Source organism: Hyperolius riggenbachi, chromosome 1 (assembly GCF_040937935.1).
Source record: "Hyperolius riggenbachi isolate aHypRig1 chromosome 1, aHypRig1.pri, whole genome shotgun sequence".
NCBI classification, from domain to species: Eukaryota; Metazoa; Chordata; class Amphibia; order Anura; family Hyperoliidae; genus Hyperolius; species Hyperolius riggenbachi.
The window spans coordinates 357,680,835-357,700,877 of NC_090646.1; the positions used below are offsets into that span (position 1 = coordinate 357,680,835).

At 44.2% G+C, this 20,043-nt stretch overlaps 1 protein-coding gene across 1 annotated transcript in view; it reads left to right on the forward strand.

Moving 5' to 3' along the window:
* The window catches only part of SUGP2 (SURP and G-patch domain containing 2), a 48,063-nt gene that overhangs the window by 1,300 nt on the left and 26,720 nt on the right, over positions 1-20,043 (forward strand). The window contains exons 2-5 of the mRNA XM_068234196.1: positions 3,078-3,209; positions 12,099-13,382; positions 17,614-17,713; positions 18,231-19,672. Of these exons, the coding sequence (XP_068090297.1) occupies positions 3,089-3,209; positions 12,099-13,382; positions 17,614-17,713; positions 18,231-19,672 (2,947 nt within the window). The 5' untranslated portion in view covers positions 3,078-3,088. The remainder of the gene's footprint in view (positions 1-3,077; positions 3,210-12,098; positions 13,383-17,613; positions 17,714-18,230; positions 19,673-20,043) is intronic.

The window sequence follows — 20,043 nt, forward strand, 5'->3', positions numbered from 1 at the left end:
AGGTAAAAATTGAAATTGCGATTTTTCTCTCAAAAATTGAGATTTTGATTTTTTTCACAATTTTTTTTTTAAATCGAGCTTTAGCACTAAATTCACAATGCCCCCAGTATAGTTTAGCCAGGTACTGCGGCCGGACGATTGCTTAAAGAGAAACTCCGACTAAGAATTGAACTTTATCTCAATCAGTAGCTGATACTATAACACAAACGGATCATCAGGGGGCGCTGTATGGCTGATATTGTGGTGAAACCCCTTCCACAAGAAAAGTTCGAACTTTTGGCAGTTTCCTGTCTGTGAACCTTGTTGCCTTGTGGGAAATAGCTGTTTACAGCTGTTTCGAACTGCCAAAAACCATGCAGCAGCTACGTCACCTGTCAGCAGTAAAACGTTCACTGGAGTTCCTCTTTAAGAGCTGGGGGGCGGTTCATGTGAAGACGATCTGGTGATCGTCACTATCTGCAGTTTTCATAGTGCCCGGTGCTGTCTGTACGCTTGTCTGGCCCGCCTACCGCTGTGCGCCGATTGGCCAGAAGCAGTGAATATGTATTAATGAGCGGGTGGCGGATCCACTCGAGCGAGCGGCGCACACAGCTTTACCAATCGCTGGATAGCGATGGAATGACGGCAGCAGTAGGCGGAGCTGTACAGAGCGTACAGCTCCGCCTACCGCTGCCGTCATTCCATCGCTATACAGCGATTGGTAAAGCTGTGTGCTCCGCTTGCTCGAGTGGATCCGCCCTCCGCTCATTAACAATAATACCTATTCACTGCTTCTGGCCAATCGGCGCACAGCGGTAGGCGGGCCAGACAAGCGTACAGACAGCGGGCCGGGCACTATGAAAAACCGAGGATACCGACAATCACCAGATCATCTTGACACGAACCGCGGTTTCGATTTTAAACTGAAAACTGTGCAGCCCTAATACCTAATGTGAAAATGAATATCTACGTGTTTCAGCATACCCTACTCGAATTGTATTGCTTCCTGTCAGTAGACTGTCAGCTAGTATATAGCAGTGTATTTCAACGTTATTAAAGCATGTACCCTTATGGAAAAATTGTGTTTACCCCTGTTGTAAATTACATGTATGGAGGAAGAAACAATGAGGCTGTGCAGAAAAGCATGAGTCTTCGGCCTTGGGCATTTCTGTGGGGTTTTTTTGTTTTGTTTTTTTTTTTCGATTCTGGTTGTGCGTTTTGTTTTTTTACACATTTGTGTTTTTTTTTTCAGTCTCCCTTTTGCTATGGAGAAGACAGTATCATATCTATTTTGTAAAAACAAATGCAAGTGAAACACATGACTGTTTTTCCTCATAGGAAAGCATTGTATGCAAATTGCGTACATATATATTTTGAGTCCTTGTATGCTTGCTAAAAAACCCTGGCAACAAGATTACTAGCCCCCCTCCTAAATTTAAACCCAAACTGTAAATGCTGCAGCATGTATCACCTACTAAATTATGATCTTTAGAGCATATTATTCTGTGAACTTATCAGAAATTACCATTTTATTGGCCTTTTAACGAATCAAAAATGCTGGTAAGCACCTATTAGTCCTGCTAAAACCTTGGCTTGAGTCTAATCATTTTGAGCAGGGATGTGCATGCAGGATGCAGCTGCTTAGAGGGGACACATGATCCAGCTCCCATCTTCCTCCTTCAGCTGTCTTCCCCATGCGCAAACAGAGGAATCTGCAGGAGATTCAATTTTGGTTTCCAAAGGTACCATACACATGCATGTTGGTGTGGCATTCTGGTCTGATTGTTTCTTTCAGGAATCAGAGATTCCTTGCAGACCTGTCCTTACTTACTGTCAAAATAAAAACGGCTATCTGATGAAAGACAGGCAAGGATATCACAAAGAAGTTGTGCTTGGACCAGGGCTGTGGAGTCGGAGTTGGATGAGTCAGAGCAATTTTGGGTACCTGGAGTTGGAGTCGGTGGTTTCATTAACTGAAGAGTCGTATGATTTTTGTATGGACTCCACAGCCCTGGCTTGGACAGTCTTCTGGAAAAGCAGGGAAAGATATTAGGGCTGGTGCACACCAAGAATGGTTCTGAGCGTTTTTTAAAACGCTTGCGGGTGGAAAACTGCTTGGCTAATGTATGTCAATGGGCTGGTGCACACCAGAGTGGTTAATTTTTCCCCCAAATGCAAACTCTGGTCCTGCAGCATTTTTTAGATTTCTGAGGAGTTTTTGCCTCAATGTTTTTCAACGGTGTTCCAAGCATTTTTGTTACAGAAGCTGTTCAGTTACAGCTTACCTGTAACAAAATATAAAATCTACTACACAAAAACGCTCCAAAAAACGCTAGGCATGTTTAGAAAATCCGCTCTAAACATGCCTAGAATCGCTCTGAAAATTTGCTTCAAAAACCTCTAGTATTTGCAGATCTGCTACAGGTTTTTGGTGCGCACTGGCCCTTAGCTAGAGAGACTCGAGGGATGAAGAGTATAAGCTGCTGATCCTGTGTAAAGGTGCGTACACACATGCGACTATAGTCGTTTGTAACGATCGTTCCCCGATCTTTACCAACGACGATCGTTACAAAAAACGAACCAACGACTATTAAGGCAAACGACGAACGAGGCAAATCGCTACAAAACAAAGTTCTGTCTTGGCGGATTTTTACCACCGACGATCGTTAGCAAAAGTGGTACATCGTTGGAAACGATCGTTCGTACCAGGCTGGACATGCGCATTTCTCTTTTTCTCCAAGGAACTTTACAATTTTATGCGCAGGCGCATTAAGTGCTTTTACGTGGTGTAACGTTCGTTCTAACGATGTGATCGTTACACACTTTTTACAACTAACTTTACTTCGGTCGTTCTTTCGTCAATTAAAAGATCGTTCGTCGTTGACAACGAACGATCGTTGTCGCATGTGTGTACGTAGCATCAGAAGCTGGCTATGCTTGTGTTGAGCACAGGAGGCAAGATGCTTGGTCGCTAGGCAGCATGATCTACTTCTGATGGGGCTCTGGGATTGGTCCAGCACTGATGTGCATTTATTACTTGTCATTATTAGCACTGTATACTTTTATTTTAATTTTAAATTAAATATTTTCATTTGAAGGAATAGAAAACATGGCAAGCCAAAGAATTACAAGAGAAACATTTGATGCAGTAGTACAGGAAAAGATGAAAAGATATGGAATTAACATGGACCAAGCAATTGCTGAAACTATCCGGGAATTTAAATTGGAAGGTGAGTAATGTGAACCAAATAGTACGTAAGATTCTTAGGGCACACCTGATTAAAGAAGTCTTTTGGCTTATCAGTGATAACATGAGTTTTTGCTTCTGCCAATTGCTTATCACTTTTTCAGTTTTAAGACCACAGAATCTGAGTACTTTTATTTAAGTGAACCTGCACTTTTTTGTATAAGTGTCGTTCTATGCTTTGCAAGGATTTCTGACATGACTTGGTGTGCATATCAAACACAGCCATTTCAGTGTGTTCCTAATATCCTATGACCTTACGTCTGTGAATAAATTAGTCCTCATGTTGCATGTTTGTAACAAATGCATTTACTCTGCAGCTAATCACTCATGCAGCAAGGTGGACATAGTTGTGCAGGTTGTCTTTCATAGACAGTACAGGTTCCTTGCTTGAAAATAATTCATTTTTCAGAATACCCAGATAGCTTGTGGTGACCCAGAACCAATAGGAGAGTACAATGGCCTAAAAGAAACTGAGCCCTCTTACTAAATAACCATGCTAATTATAATTTTGTCTCCTTAAAGGGAACCCAAGGTGAGAGGGATATGGAGGCTGCCATATTTATTTCCTTGTGAACAATGCCAGTTGCCTGGCAGCCCTGTTGATCTTCTGGCATAAGTATTGTCTGAGTCAAAACCCTGGAACAAGCATATGGCTAATGCAGTAAAACCTGAGTCAGAGTACCTGATCTGCTGCATGCCTGTTCAGGGTCTATGGCTAAAATTATTGGAGACACAGGGTCAGGAGGACTGCCGGGCAACTGGTATTGTTTAAAAGGAAATAAATATGTCAGCCTCCATATACCTCTTACCTCGGATATCCTTTAAAACAGAAGGTATTTGTAATAATTCAAGTAATTTAAGCAAGTACGGTTTTCCACAATGCATCATCAGTTCTGAATATGCAGATCTTCTCTTTATGCCCCTAAAACCAAACTTCCATCCAAAAGCGCTGTTTTATAGTGAGCCTGTAGTTTACAACTTTAACAAGCCATTTTTCAGTCATTGTTACAAATTGGCTGTTCAAGGAAAGGACAAAACACATAAATGAGCCTGCCCCTAACGGTTTAAATACTGGGTCGGCAGGCATTACTTCCATTTCAGGGGGATGCTCCCTAACCCCTCCCATCTTTATGATTCTACCATCTTCTTCAGGGAGAACCATAGGTGCTGTAATTTTAAGCTCCAGTCCTGGAGATGTACTCTCATTAAAGGACTTCATCTCCCGGCATGCATCACTGTGAGCACTTCAAACTGTTGCATCTGCGGCTCTAATATATGATAAAGACAGCTTGTTCTTCATTACATTTTTAAGCTAGCTTTTAGAATAAAGTTTATTATTTTCCTCCATTGTTATGCTCTTTCTTCTATCATCAGTTCTTGATTTCAAGCCCTTCAATCAGAGGCGGCTTAGAGTACGCAGGGCCTGGGTTGAGTGTCGTATGCGGGGGCCTAGAGCCATACGGGGGTGTAGGCCATATACATTACCGTACCATCCAGGGCTGTGGAGTCGGTCCAAAAATCCACCGACTCCGACTCCTCAGTTTAGGATTCCACCGACTTCGACTCCGACTCCTCTAATTTGCATATTACAATTTTGTTGAATAAAAGTATGTAACATGAAATTCGTCTCTTAACTGCCAACGCTTAGGAATTTTACAAGACAACTGAAGTGAGAAGGATATGTAGACTACTATATTTATTCCTTTTAGACTAAAACTAGTCCTTGGTAAGAGTACTTGTAAAAGGTACAAACCGGAACAAAGAATATTTATCAGGCCCTAGGCAATGTAAGTGTGGGTACACGTAAGAATGATGTGCAGGTACTCTGCAGGGGAATGAGGAGATTGTAAACAGACAACACCTATGTGTTCAATGTGCACAGCATTCTCAGTGGATTCCCTGCAGCTCTGTGGGGAGTGAATATGTAGAGTATAGTACTACTGTGTAACAAAGTAAACCTGAGACAGATGAAATTAAAGTTTTATACATACCTGGAGCTTCCTCCAGCCGCCTTCAGGATAATCAGTCCCTCGTTGTCCTCCTCCACCACCTGGATCTTCTGCTATGAGTCCAGGTACTTGAGCCAGTCGGGCGTAGTGCGCATGCACACACTCTGCCGCCAGGAGCATACTACACCTGTGCAGCACTATTGCGCAGGTGCAGAATGTTCCTGGCTGTGGGAGCGGCATGCGGCCGGACAGCGCTGACTGGCTGAATTACCAGGACTCATAGCAGAAGATCCGGGTGGTGGAGGACAGCGAGGGACTAATTAGCCTGAAGGGGGCTGGAGGAAGCCCCAGGTATGTATAAAACTTTACTTTTCATCCGTCTCCGTTGCCCTTTAATTTGTAGTCACCAAACCAAATTTTAACAACATATCAAATTATTTGATTTCATCAGCAAAGGGAGTGCATACACTTGCATAAATCAGCATCAGTGCAGAATTATTTCCATCTCGTTGACCATCTCTATTAGTGACATAGCTACACATCAGGCTTTATTCTTACAGCATAGATCAGTGTTCTCCCCAGAATTTTTTTCCAGCCGCGTGGCATGAAAAAGTAGCCGGGTGGGTTGAGATGAAAATGCAGGGCAACTATGCTTACAGCATAGGAGGATGTGAGGAGGTGAGCCAATGACAGCCGGGTGGTCACCAAATCTAGCCGGGTGGAGAACCCGGCTAAAAGAGCCTGGGGAGAACACTGTAGATGTTATTTAGTATATATAAGAGATTCCTGTGTACACATCATATATACAGTTACAATCAGATATGTATATCTGACCTTAAAAATACGGGGACTGCTTTATTGAAGCAGCACAAGTAACGAATTTTGATTGGTTTATTTCATTTTTGTGGACTAAGCACAGCTATTACTGTATATATACATTATTTTGAATGGCTATTATCTGAGAAATAGAACATTTTATCATATTTTCTATTTTAATTACAGTTACAAATTCATTAGGAGTCGGAGTCGGTGCATTTTTTCCCAACTCCGACTCTAGGCACCCAAAATTGCCCGACTCCACGACTCTGACTCCACGACTCCGACTCCACAGCCCTGGTACCATCACGCCCACGGGCTTGTCCACCTCGAATGCAGTACACCTTTTTATTGTTTACAAACAATTAAGGCCAATAAGCCAACCAATATATGAACAATTACAATACGTAATGTAATCAAACAGCCAATGGTACTACCATTTGCTGTTTGATTACATTACTTATTGTAATTTATTCTTATATTGGCTTAAGGTAGCCATACACTGGTCGATTTTTGCCATCAGATTCGACCAACAGATAGATCCCTCTTTGGTCGAATCTGATCAGAGAGGGATCGTATGGCTGCCTTTACTGCAAACAGATTGTGAATTGATTTCAGCATGAAACCGTTCACAATCTGTGGTGGTGCTGCTGCTGCCGCTCCCCCCGCATATATTACCTGCTCCGCCGGCGCGACTCCCCAGGTCTCCGCTGTCTTCGCTCTGGTCTGGTCTCCAGGTCCGGCATGCTTCACTTCTTCCTGTCTGGAGGAAGTTTATACAGTAGAGCACCCTTTACTGTTTAAACTTCCTGCCGGGACAGGAAGAAGTGAAGCATGCCGGAGACCAGACCAGAGCGGAGAAGACAGCGGAGACCTGGGGAGTCGCTCCGGTGGAGCAGGAAATGTATTGCAGCTGTATTGCGTCGGTCGTCGGGCACTCGAACGCCGCTAGCGACACGCTCCCTATCCGCAGGCGATCGACGGTAATTTCCCGCACGGATCGATCGACGGGATCGATCTATATTTTAGGGCGAAATAGATCGAAATTTAGCGTGAACGATGTGAAAGCAGATTCGATCGGCGGGGAATCGGCCTAGTGTATGGCCAGCTTAAAGAGTAACTGTTCGCCCCCAAATTGAAATTTAAAACACTATTGCAATGTTTTATTTATTATATAAGTGAGCCAAAAATCCAATGTACAAGTTAAAAATCAATCTAATTTTGTTACTATCTAACCTTTTCCCCCAGCTCCGGACGCAAGCCGCATATCAGATACTGTAGCATGCAGAGCATGCCTATGTCTGGCCGACCCCCCTCTCCCCCCCAGGACCAGGTGCCAATATATTCTCCCCTCCGCAGCTGACCGCTCTGACACGGAGAGAGAGCGGCAGCACTTCCAGAGCAGCACCGCAGAGCAGCCAGCGCCGTGCATCTCTCTCACATGTGATTCTCTCACATGTGACTCGGCGGCGGCTGCTCTGCGGTGCTGCTCTGGAAGTGCTGCCGCTCTCTCTCCGTGTCAGAGCGGTCAGCTGCGGTGGGGAGAATATATTGGCACCTGGTCCTGGGGGGAAAAGGGGGGTCGGCCAGACATAGGCATGCTCTGCATGCTACAGTATCTGATATGCGGCTTGCGTCCGGAGCTGGGGGAAAAGGTTAGATAGTAACAAAATTAGATTGATTTTTAACTTGTACATTGGCTTTTTGGCTCACTTATATAATAAATAAAACATTGCAATAGTGTTTTAAATTTCAATTTGGGGGCTAACAGTTACTCTTTAAGTGTTTTTTACTGACTGATGGGTGCTTGGCTGAATGGGAAGTTTAAGTTTTTCTATCCAGACATGCTCCCCAGCCAGCCTAGTACCCACCCCCGGTTCCCCAGCCAGCCTAGTACACACCCCCGGTTCCCCAGCCAGCCTAGCACCCATCTCCAGCACCCAAGCCAGCCTAGCACCCATCCCCAGCTCCCCAGCCAGCCTAGTACCTATCACCAGCACCCAAACCAGCCTAGTACTCATCCCCAGCTCCCCAGACAGCCTAGTACCCACCCTCAGCTCTTCAGCCACCCTAGCACCAATCCCCAGCCCTCCAAGGCAGCCTAGCACCCATCTCCAGCTACCCAGCCGGCCTAGCACCCATCCCCAGCCAGTCTGGTACACACATAATTGTGGGCCCCCTTGAGGTGTGGGGCCTAAGGGGTTTTGCCCCACTTGCTCCCCCCAAAGGCCGCCTCGGCTTCAATTGATTTCAAGGCCTTCAGTCAGCACCAGTAGGACCCGTTCTTCAGTGTCCCGCCAACATATAGATGTGCCTAGGTTCCATAGAATAGAATTTACATTGGGGTCTTGTTTTGCTTTATATAAAAGAAAAAAAACAGCATGATTGTTTTATTTATAGCCCTTGCATTCATTGACAGGATTTGAGTGAAACCTTCCCCCTTGCAAAGCCTCACCTAAATTCTGAAAGCATGGGAGTTGCTGGATTTTTACAGGGGATTATGCTATTTCATGTCTGAGTTCTAGGCTGGTGTTCAATGTGAGGATTCATTCATTATTAATAAAGGAAAAAATCGTCTGGGAAGCAAGAGCACTGTTGGTCTATGCAGTGCCACTTTTTAACCTGTCTCTTAAAGTGAACCTGAGGTGAGAGTGTTATGGAGGTTGACATATTTATTTCCTTAGAAATTATTCTGGCATCAATGGTGTCTGAGTTGCAATCCTGAAACGAGCATGTGGCTAATGCAGTCAGACTTGGGTCAGAGCATCTGATATGGATGATTGTTCAGGGTTTGTGGCTAAGAGTATTAGAGACACGTGATCAGCAGGACAGCCAGGCAACTGCATTGTTTAAAGGAAGTAAAAATGGAAGCCACCATATCACTCACTTCAGGTTCCCTTTAACCCTCCTGGCGGTTTGCAAAAAAATCGCCAGGGGGCAGCAAATCTTTTTTTTTAAATTTTTTTTTTTTTTTTTCATGTAGCGAGACAAAGTCTCGCTACATGATAGCCGCTGCTCAGCGGCATCCCCCCAGCCCCTCCGATCGCCGCCGGCGATCGGAGATCCGGAGATCCCGTTCAAAGAACGGGATCTCCCGGAGGGCTTCCCCCGTCGCCATGGCGACGGGGCGGGATGACGTCACCGACGTCATCGACGTCGTGACGTCAAAGGGGATTCCGATCCACCCCATAGAGCTGCCTGGCACTGATTGGCCAGGCAGCGCACGGGGTCGGGGGGGGGGGGGCGGCTGCGGCGCGACGGATAGCGGCGAATCGGCGGGTAGCGGCGGCGATCGGGCACTGCACGCAGCTAGCAAAGTGCTAGCTGCGTGCAGCAAAAAAAAAATTATGCAAATCGGCCCAGCGGGGCCTGAGCAGTGCCTTCCGGCGGCTTACCCCGAGCTCAGCTCGGGCTTACCGCCAGGAAGGTTAAAGAGAACCTGAGGTGGGTTTGAAGAATATTATCTGCATACAGAGGCTGGATCTGCCTATACAGCCCAGCCTCTGTTGCTATCCCAAACCCCCCTAAGGTCCCCCTGCACTCTGCAATCCTTCATAAATCACAGCCACGCTGCTGACAAACAGCTTGTCAGAGCTGGCTGTGTTTATCTCTATAGTGTCAGTCTGCTGCTCTCCCCGCCTCGTGCAGAACTCCGGTCCCCGCCTGCATCTCTTCCCTCCCTGCTTATTGGAGGGAAGGGACGGGGGCAGGGACCGGAGCTATGCAGGAGGCGGGGGAGCAGCTGAGACTGATACTACAGATGTAAACACAGCTTCACAGCACGGCTGTGATTTATGAGGGATTGCAGAGTGCAGGGGGACCTTAGTGGGGTTTGGGATAGCAACAGAGGCTGGGCTGTATAGGCAGATCCAGCCTCTGTATGCAGATAACATTCTTTAAACACACCTCGGGTTCTCTTTAAAGGTGAAAAGTTAGTATTCAAATCCACAATAAACTTCAATGCATTAACCCCTTCCGTGCCGCGGTATTTGAAATCTACGCCCTGTTTGTGGCTGCTTATTCCTGCCGGGTTGTAGATTTCAATTGCTGCGCGTACCTGCTGCTCTCGCCGACCTCTCTTTTACCACAGGCCCCTCGCTCTGCCATCGCTATGACGGCAGAGCTCCATGAGCAGGTCAGGAGCTGCTTTCATTGGTTCCTGGCACCGTGAGCCGTGAGGGGGGTGGTTACCGGAACAGAAACTCATGCTAGTGTTTCAGTTGAGATAACCTCAAGCAATTGTCTCAGGCAGTGAAAAGCTACAGTGGAGGAAATAATTATTTGACCCCTCACTGATTTTGTAAGTTTGTCCAATGACAAAGAAATGAAAAGTCTCAGAACAGTATCATTACAATGGTAGGTTTATTTTAACAGTAACAGTTATCACATCAAAAGGAAAATCGAAAAAATAACCTTAAATAAAAGATAGCAACTGATTTGCATTTCATTGAGTGAAATAAGTTTTTGAACCCCTACCAACCATTAAGAGTTCTGGCTCCCACAGAGTGGTTAGACACTTCTACTCAATTAGTCACCCTCATTAAGGACACCTGTCTTAACTAGACACCTGTCCACAGAATCAATCAATCAATCAGACTCCAAACTCTCCAACATGGGAAAGACCAAAGAGCTGTCCAAGGATGTCAGAGACAAAATTGTAGACCTGCACAAGGCTGGAATCGGCTACAAAACCATTAGCAAGAAGCTGGGAGAGAAGGTGACAACTGTTTGTGCGATTGTTCGAAAATGGAAGGAGCACAAAATGACCATCAATCGACCTCGCTCTGGGGCTCCACGCAAGATCTCACCTCGTAGGGTGTCAATGGTTCTGAGAAAGGTGAAAAAGCATCCTAGAACTACACGGGAGGAGTTAGTGAATGACCTCAAATTAGCAGGGACCACAGTCACCAAGAAAACCATTGGAAACACATTACACCGCAATGGATTAAAATCCTTCAGGGCTCGCAGGGTCCCCCTGCTCAAGAAGGCACATGTGCAGGCCCGTCTGTAGTTTGCCAATGAACACCTGAATGATTCTGTGAGTGACTGGGAGAAGGTGCTGTGGTCTGATGAGACCAAAATAGAGCTCTTTGGCATTAACTCAACTCGCTGTGTTTGGAGGAAGAAAATGCTGCCTATGACCCCCAAAACACCGTCCCCACCGTCAAGCATGGGGGTGGAAACATTTTGCTTTGGGGGTGTTTTTCTGCTAAGGGCACAGGACAACTTAATTGCATTAACGCTAAAATGGATGGAGCCATGTATCGTGAAATCCTGAACGACAACCTCCTTCCCTCTGCCAGGAAACTGAAAATGGGTCGTGGATGGGTGTTCCAGCACGACAATGACCCAAAACATACAGCAAAGGCAACAAAGGAGTGGCTCAAGAAAAAGCAGATTAAGGTCATGGAGTGGCCAAGTCAGTCTCCGGGCCTTAATCCAATAGAAAACCTATGGAGGGAGCTCAAGCTCAGAGTTGCACAGAGACAGCCTCGAAACCTTAGGGATTTAGAGATGATCTGCAAAGAGGAGTGGACCAACATTCCTCCTAAAATGTGTGCAAACTTGGTCATCAATTACAAGAAACGTTTGACCTCTGTGCTTGCAAACAAGGGTTTTTCCACTAAGTATTAAGTCTTTAATTGTTAGAGGGTTCAAAAACTTATTTCACTCAATGAAATGCAAATCAGTTGCTATCTTTTATTTAAGGTTATTTTTTCGATTTTCCTTTTGATGTGCTATCTGCCACTGTTAAAATAAACCTACCATTGAAATGATACTGTTCTGAGACTTTTCATTTCTTTGTCATTGGACAAACTTACAAAATTAGTGAGGGGTCAAATAATTATTTCCTCCACTGTAGCTTATATGATAAAAAAAATGTTAATGATAATTTTGCATCAAATGCTATGAATGTACCATGGTGCCCCTTTTAAAGGTTGTACTGCACACATTGCTACTATCTATGACCACTGTCTAATTGGTGGGCTGCTATAGTTCTTTGACTGTATTTCTGCTTTAATTTACATCATGTCTGGAACTGTTTTGGGGACGATTTCATGATTTTTGTTTGACTAATATTCTGCTTTCTTTTTCTTCTTCATCAGGGGCATCAAGAATGCCAATGGGTAACTATGATCCACTTTACAAAGAGAGGCTTTCCTTTCGTGAAGTTCCACGTGACCCTGTAAATAGAAGCATGGATATGGACATGAGGAGAGACTTCATGCCAAATACTTCATATTTCCGTGAATTAGGAAGAGAGTCCTCTGGGGGAAGACTTGCTGATCCAATGTTAGGAAGATGGAACTCTGGTGATCAACTTCTAAAAGAGCAGATGTACAGAGAAGAGATGTTGGCTCGAGACAGGAATCTTAGTCACAGAAATTGGGATCTTGATCGTAATATTGCATCTGCTTCTAATCTCGGTGTGACTAGACCAGATGTTTTCAGGGAATTTAGATCAGCTCCAAATGTAGAGCTTGGTGCTGTCAAAGACATCTATAGGACACAAGGTCAAGGACAAATGAAGCGTGAAATGGGATACAGTCCAGGTTCTAAAGGACAGAAAAGACAGCGCCTGAGTAGTGGTGGCGATGCAAATCAAGATGGTGAATCCACAGCTAAATCGCAATTTCTTCACAATAAAGACCAGCCAAGTGGAAGCCAAAAATTCAGCGTGGAGATTGTAAAGTGGGCAAAGTTCCGCAAGGTGAGAAATGATCCTGATCTTCAAAGACAACACACAGCCCTTTTCAGGATGAAGACCGAAACCAGTAAAATTATGGTTGACTGCTTCAAAGGTCAATTATCTAACTTTTACTCAGATCTTTGTTTTTCCAGCCTAAAATCCATAGGTCATGCAGCCTTGAAGAGTCCAAGGATAGATAATGATTTGTTGGACTTGTTAATGTCAACAAATACAGTTACTGAGAAGAATGATTTCTTTGAAGTTATTAAGCCATTTGACAGAGAAATTATGATATTACAGCAGCGTATGCTGACATGTGCAAATCCATTGCTCTTGGCTTGCAACACTTTTGATTTGAAGCAATCTATTCTTACGGATCCAAAGCAACTGCTCAGTACTTTGAAAAATACTATATTTTCGTGTAGAAAATCGTTAGTGCTTTTGGGCCAAACATTTGCCCTGGCTACTAATGTTAGGCAGCAAAATGTATTAGACGCACTAGGACTTAGTGGAGCAGAATTGCATCCTTCAGACTATCCAAATTATAAAGACTGCTTTCTTTTTGGAAAAGAATTTATGAAACACCTGAAAGCCTGGCTTAGAAAAACCGGCCACAAGCTTACTCTGAAGTCCAGAACAAGTGCTCCAGCTGAAACTGTTGGTAAAGAAGCAGAATCTAAAATGAAAATAGACACTGAAGGTTGGTTCAGTTATCATCGTATTGTATCAGTCATGTTCTTGGGCACTCAGCCACCTCTAACCTCCACATACATACAGAAATGTTGTGCAGTAGACAGTGCCTGTGTAGAGTGGTGTGAAACTCAGATCTCCTCTATGTTCTAAAAGAATTAACCACTTCAGCTCGCAGGTGTTTTCACCTTCAGGTTGGAAGCAAAAAAAAAAAAACACAAATACACTATTTCTCCAATGCCATCCCCTATCGTTTTAAAATAAGCAATGCTACTATAAGTAAAACCCACCCATTGTAGTTGCCCATTAGTCCTAGCTATCACAACATTTAAATTATATTCCTAGTACAATGTACAGCGTCAATATATTGTGGAAATAAAGGTGTATTTTTTCTGGAGGGGGGGGGGGGGGTTGAGGGGGTTTGTGTGTCCCATCAACTGTAAGCCCTTCTGTACTAAAATAGCAGTAATATATCCTCATGACATACACATAAAAAAAACAAGTCCCTAAGGCAACTATTTATGAATTTATTTATTTTTTTACTTGTTAGCTTGGTAACGGGGGGGGGGGGGGGTTTGAATGTGATTCAATTAATTAGTTTTGTTAATTAAAAAAAACACTCCCTGATTCACCACTTTGAGACACTTTCATTCTTATTCATTACAGGCACTACAATTGGTTCCTGGAAGCCTTGCTTCCCTTCCCCAATTGCTGAAACGCAAAACCGCCGGGGTGCCCAAGGCAGTGGCCCTACGGATGTGTGCGCACCGCTGCTTAACCCCCTTAGCGGTATGACACTTTCTGGATTTTAGGGTTTAAAATCTGTGCAATTTTTCTTTGCACCCTTTCAGACCCTGAAACCTGGGAAAAAAATCATGCTGCCAGGGAGATTTGCACAGCCCAGCAATCACTCACCTCCCTGGCTCCAGCGCTGCAGTTATTTCTCCATCCCCTGGGTGGTGCTGCAACTCTAAAGTGAAATTGCTGACTGTCGTCACCACGACAGCCGGCGATCTCACCAGCCCGAAGCAGAGCCCCGGAGGAGAGGAAGAAGAATGCCGGCCGACGTCGGGATCCCTGGGAGGTATGTAAAACCGCCCGCTGCGCGCTATACTCTACACAGACCTCCCGGTGGCTACCCCGAGCAAGAGGATTACCGCTCTTGGCTGCGGTTTTCTGCCCTGACCCTAGCTAAGGATTACCGCCAAGGAGGTTAAACACTGGACAAGAGTACTCGTCCGGTTTGACTTTAGTGACGCCTATGTGGACGAGAATACTCGTCCAGATAGGCTAAAGTGGTTAAACACAGTATAAAATGAATAGCAAAAATATATAATGTAAATGGAATTCCAAGTTACTGGAAACTTTAACTTTTTAATACTGAAACTTCTATTTCACTCGAGCCAATTGATAAGATTGCCATTGCCTACCAAAATTTTCAGATTAACTTGAGCTTTACTAAGCTGCGTACACAATGCTGAATTGCTTCTGCTGTACCCGGGGGGAAGCAAAGAACTTTCTCTACTTTATTTGGACAGCAATTAATAAGACAATCTGATAGTATGTCCTGCAAAAGGCAATGTTATCATTGGGCTACAGTGAAGTGTAAATATGTCTTTAAGTGACATAATATCTTTTTTAATCTTTGTTTGTTTTGCTAAGTTTAATGTGTTGGAGCAGAAATGTATTTTTGGGTTTCATACCACTTTAAAATGGCATATGTACTCTTAATTGGAGATTTAAATCCATGGCCTGTCTTTACATACTGCTAGTATGATTACATAGCCTGTGCTTCAATCTACATAATAATAATCTCAGGTGTAATAACAAAACTATCAGACTTGCCTATTTTTATACAGTGTAGGCTTTGAAGGATGCTCTTGATATGGTACATGGTTCACTTGGACAGCTGTGCAGTAAGGTGCTGGTGGTTGTTTTTTATTTATGTAGCGCCAACATCTTCTGTAGTGATGTACATAGTACAAAACAAATAGTGAGGAGCATAGATGCATGAGAATTTCAAAACTCTATACAATCATTACATCCAGCTTACAATCTAGAGGGTAAGGGTTTGGAGACACGGGTCACAGTACAGTGTCAGAACACACACTTTTATGTCCTTGTAACACATTATAGATTGTTGTGTAGCTCTAAGAAGGAATCTGAGTAGGAGAATCCAGATTTGGAAGCAGTAGAAGTAGTCAATGGCTTCAATTCACTAAGCTTTATCAAACACTTTACCGAACGTTTGATAATTTACCTCATGGGTAAAATCTCATTTTGATTTCACTACAGTGTTATAGATTTATTGAACGTTTTATCGATAAAAGGTTCAATAAACCTATAACACGCTAGTGAATTAAAAATGTGATTTTACCCATGAGGTAAGTTATCAAACGTTCGGTAAAGTGTTTGATAAAGCTTCGTGAATTGAGGCCATTGTGACACAAATCATGCTGGCTTGTATGTAAATTGTATGGAGCTTGGAATTAGGCTAGATTGGCTGGAAGTGCATTTGATTGTTCCAATTGCATTACATATACATACAGGACTGAATTATTAGCATCTCAATCATCATCTCTAAAGCATCGTACACACGCTTGGTTAAAGTCGTCAGAGGCGGCCGATCACGACCACCTCAGATGGTTATCGGGCATGTGTACAGAGGCTAAATCTAGCACAAATGGACCAGAAGCTTTCTCTTCCTCTGCCGATCCTTTCCAACACAGCAGGGGCGTAACTAGAAATCACTTGGCCCCCCTGCGAAACTTTGGACGGGGCTCCCCCTTGCTTTCTGCACAGGTAAACTGAGAACCAATGTTATTCAGTTGGCTAGTGCGCACTTGAATGTGTTTTCTCCGTGCAGATAAAAACTGACAGCAGTGACGTACTGCAGGGCAGCATTTTCTCTATCAATTACATTGCTTTTGAGATAAAATGTACATGTTTTCACACATACAGACACACATGGTGTGCAGAAAACCGACAGACGAGTGTGCTCCCAGCCTCAGCTTATTACTCTGTCCATCTCTGATGGAGCACAACTGGCTCTGTTGCATCCTCCAGCATCACTACATTACACAGCACTTAAAGGGAAGGTTCAGGGTAAAGCCAAAAAAAATAAAAATCCACTTACCTGTGGCTTCCTCCAGCCCGTGGCAGGCAGGAGGTGCCCTCGCCGCCGCTCCAGAGGCTCCTGGCCGTTTCCGGTGGCCGACCCGACCTGGCCAGGCCGGGCTGCCAGATCGGGCTCTTCTGCGCTCCAATCTGCGCCTCATGGGGGCGCGCTGACGTCATCGGACGTCCTCCGGGCTGTATTGCGCAGGCGCAGTAGTTCTGCGCCTGCGCAGTACAGCCCGGAGGACGTCCGATGACGTCAGCGCGCCCGCGTGGGACGCAGAAGAGCCCGACCTGGCAGCCGGCCAGGTCGGGGTCGGCCACCGGGAGCCTGCGAAGCGGCGGCGAGGGCACCTACTGCCTGCCACGGGCTGGAGGAAGCCCCAGGTAAGTGGATATGGATTTTTAATTTTTTTTTTTTTCAGACTCCCTGAACCTTCCCTTTAAGGAAGGGAAGAGAGGTTGGGGGCTGGGCATTGTATGCAAGATCTCACTGAATAGGGACTGTCTACAAATCTTTGTCTACAAATCATTGTATGATTCCTTATCAATGACTGAGCAGAAGCAGTCAGTATAACAATTTCTCTCAGAACCAGTAGTTGTCAGTCTCTCAGGACAGGAAAAAGAAACTTCTCCCCGCATGGGGCGCCCTGATGCTTCTGCGCCCCCCTGCGGCTGCATCCCTTGCAGGGTCTATTGTTACACCCCTGCTGTACAGGGTATCCAAAAGGATTCCAGACAGCTATTCAAAGGTTGTTAAACCGTGACATAAAACAAAATAAAAAATCACCTCTAAGTGTATCTTTCTATGGCATTTTTTATTATTAAAATCAATATAAGCAATAGAAGTACACTCACATGTGAGCCCTTGTTAAAGGGACCCAGATAGATTAACAGCATTTCTGACAAATTGCAGGGCACCTTCCAACCGTCAGTCCGCCACTCCCCACTATTCACTCCAAGCACTAGCAGGCACGTTCACTTATCAGTCTTATTCCTCACAGTTTCTTTCTTTGGTTTTGTGTATAGTTGACCTTTTTATCTTGCATGCAGAAACACTTTTCCAGCAACTTAAATAGCTTAAGACTACATTATTTTGAGGATTTTACATCTTTCTCTTAAAGTGCGAAAACAAGCCGACCCCAATGTTGTTGCAACGCTAGATCAGCTTCTGGAACATACTAAAAAGGGAGACCAGGAAGATGGAGAGAAACCTGCTTTTTGGTAAGTAAATGCCGTTTATGCTTTGTTGGAGGCTAAAATACCACTAGTGATGAGATAGAGAAAGGGATATTTTAAGTTGTAAATAACATGAAATCTTCACAAATCAGTTTGTAAACCTGTCCACTCCCTGTTATATGGTGAGCAAAAAATGAAGAAAAGTATACAAAGAAGATTAAGGACGATGTTGTCAGTGCATATTTAATTTTAAAACAAAGATCTTAATTGTCACTTGTCTTAATTGTCACAAAGTGGCCTGAAACTCGCTTGCGCTCCAGTGTGAATGAGGCCTTAGAAAAACAGTCCTCAAACTGAACATAAACATGAGGCTGCAGGAAAGAGCTATTTATTTTAGTACTATATGTACAACTAATTATCTCATAAATATGTTTTCAGTTTGCAAAAAGTAGGTTTGCATACTATGTAGTTATTGGCAAAGTCTCTTCTTTGCTTTAATGTATGTACTGTATTGACAGTTAAATTAATTTATTCATGACTAACATGTACCTGTTTCTTTAAGGTTTTTGTTTGATACGAACAGCAATGAGTATAAATATTATCGCCACAAGCTAGGGGAGTATGAGACCTCTATGGGTCAGTTGCAAACTAAGAATTCGCAGACCAAAAAAGCAAAGAGGTCTCCTGAAGAGCTAGCTGTGGAGTCAGTTAGAGCAATGCTATATGCAAGGAAAGCACAAGCTGTGAAGAAGAGGCTTTTCCACAGCTTGGCATTTTCAAGGAAGAGAAAGCTAAACAAAATACGAGCCCGGCCCTCAGAGGCTTTAAAGGCATCACGAGGCATTGTTAAAGTAAAGAATGTGAAATTAGAAGAGACCCACCAATCTGAGAATTTTAAGGCTCCACAGGCCAATGAAAATATGATGGTAGAGGCAAAAGATGAGACCCAACAACCTAATCTGACCATTAAGGCAGACAGTGCAAAAAAAGTGAATCAGCAGCCTAAAGCTTCAAAGGTTTCGCAAGCCAGTGTTAAAGGAGAAAATGAGAAAGTGAAGGTTAAGGAAGATTGCCAGCAACCTAAGGCTTTAAAGGGTCCACAAGCTACCTCAAAGACAGAAAATGTCATTCTGGATGTAAAAGAATCCCAACAGTCTGAAACTGTAAAGGCTCCACAGACCACCACAAAAACAGACAAAGTCACCCCAGAGGTAAAACAAGAAATCCAACAATCTAACACTGCAAAGGTTCCACAAGCCAATAAAACGACAGTGACCCAAGCGGTGAAACAAGAACCACAGCAGTCTAAGGCTGTAAAGACTCCACAGGCGCAGGATCCGACACTGGGAGTAAAAGTGCAGCCCCAGCAGTCCGGATCTACAAAAGCTCCACTGACCAGTAAAAAGACAGAGACTGTGACTACAGGAGTAAAAGCAGTACCTCAGCTCTCTAAGGCTCCACAGGCCAGTAAGAAGGTAGAGACTGTGACTCCAGGAGTAAAACCGGTACCTCAGCAGTCTAAGGCTCCACCTGCCAGTAAAAAGGCAGAGACTGTGACTCCAGGAGTAAAAGCAGTACCTCAGCAGTCTAAGGCTCCACCAGCCGGTAAAAAGGCAGAGACTGTGACTCCAGGAGTAAAAGTACCTCAGCAGTCAAAGGCTCCACAGGCCAGTAAGAAGGTAGAGACTGTGACTTCAGGAGTAAAAGCAGTACCTCAGCAGTCTAAGGCTCCACCAGCCAGTAAAAAGGCAGAGACTGTGACGCAGGTGGTAAAGGAAGAGCCTCTGCAGTCGAAAACTTTACCAGACAGCAAAAAGATAGAAAATGTGTCAAAGGCTGATGCAACAAAGCAGAGCACAACATTACAATCTACAAACAAATCAGAAATCAAAGCTAAGGACGTGCCAGACAAAACCCATACCAGTGCTTCCAGTGAACCAATGAAAAAGGAACCAAACGCTAAAGAAAAAGATGAAACTGCTGCAAAACAAGAAGATTTAGATGGTAAGTAGCTAATGCATATGCTTCATATGCAAACTGCGATAGTCAATTTCATGCTGATGATATCATCGTGCATGCACTCCTGAAGTAAAAGAATATGGAGGCTGTCATATTTCCTTTTAAACAATGCAATTTGCCGTACTGTCCTGCTGATCCTCTGCCTCTAATTCTTTTAGCCATAGACCCTGAACAAGCATGCAGATCAGATGTTTGTCTGAAGTCTGACTAGATTAGCTGTACAGTTGTTTCCAGTGTTTGAGTCGGAGACTACTGCAACCCAGGGCTATCATCAGTATGGATGCTAGGCAACTGGTATTGTTTAAAAGTAAATAAATATGGTGGCCACCATATCCCACTTAATTCAGGTTCCCTTT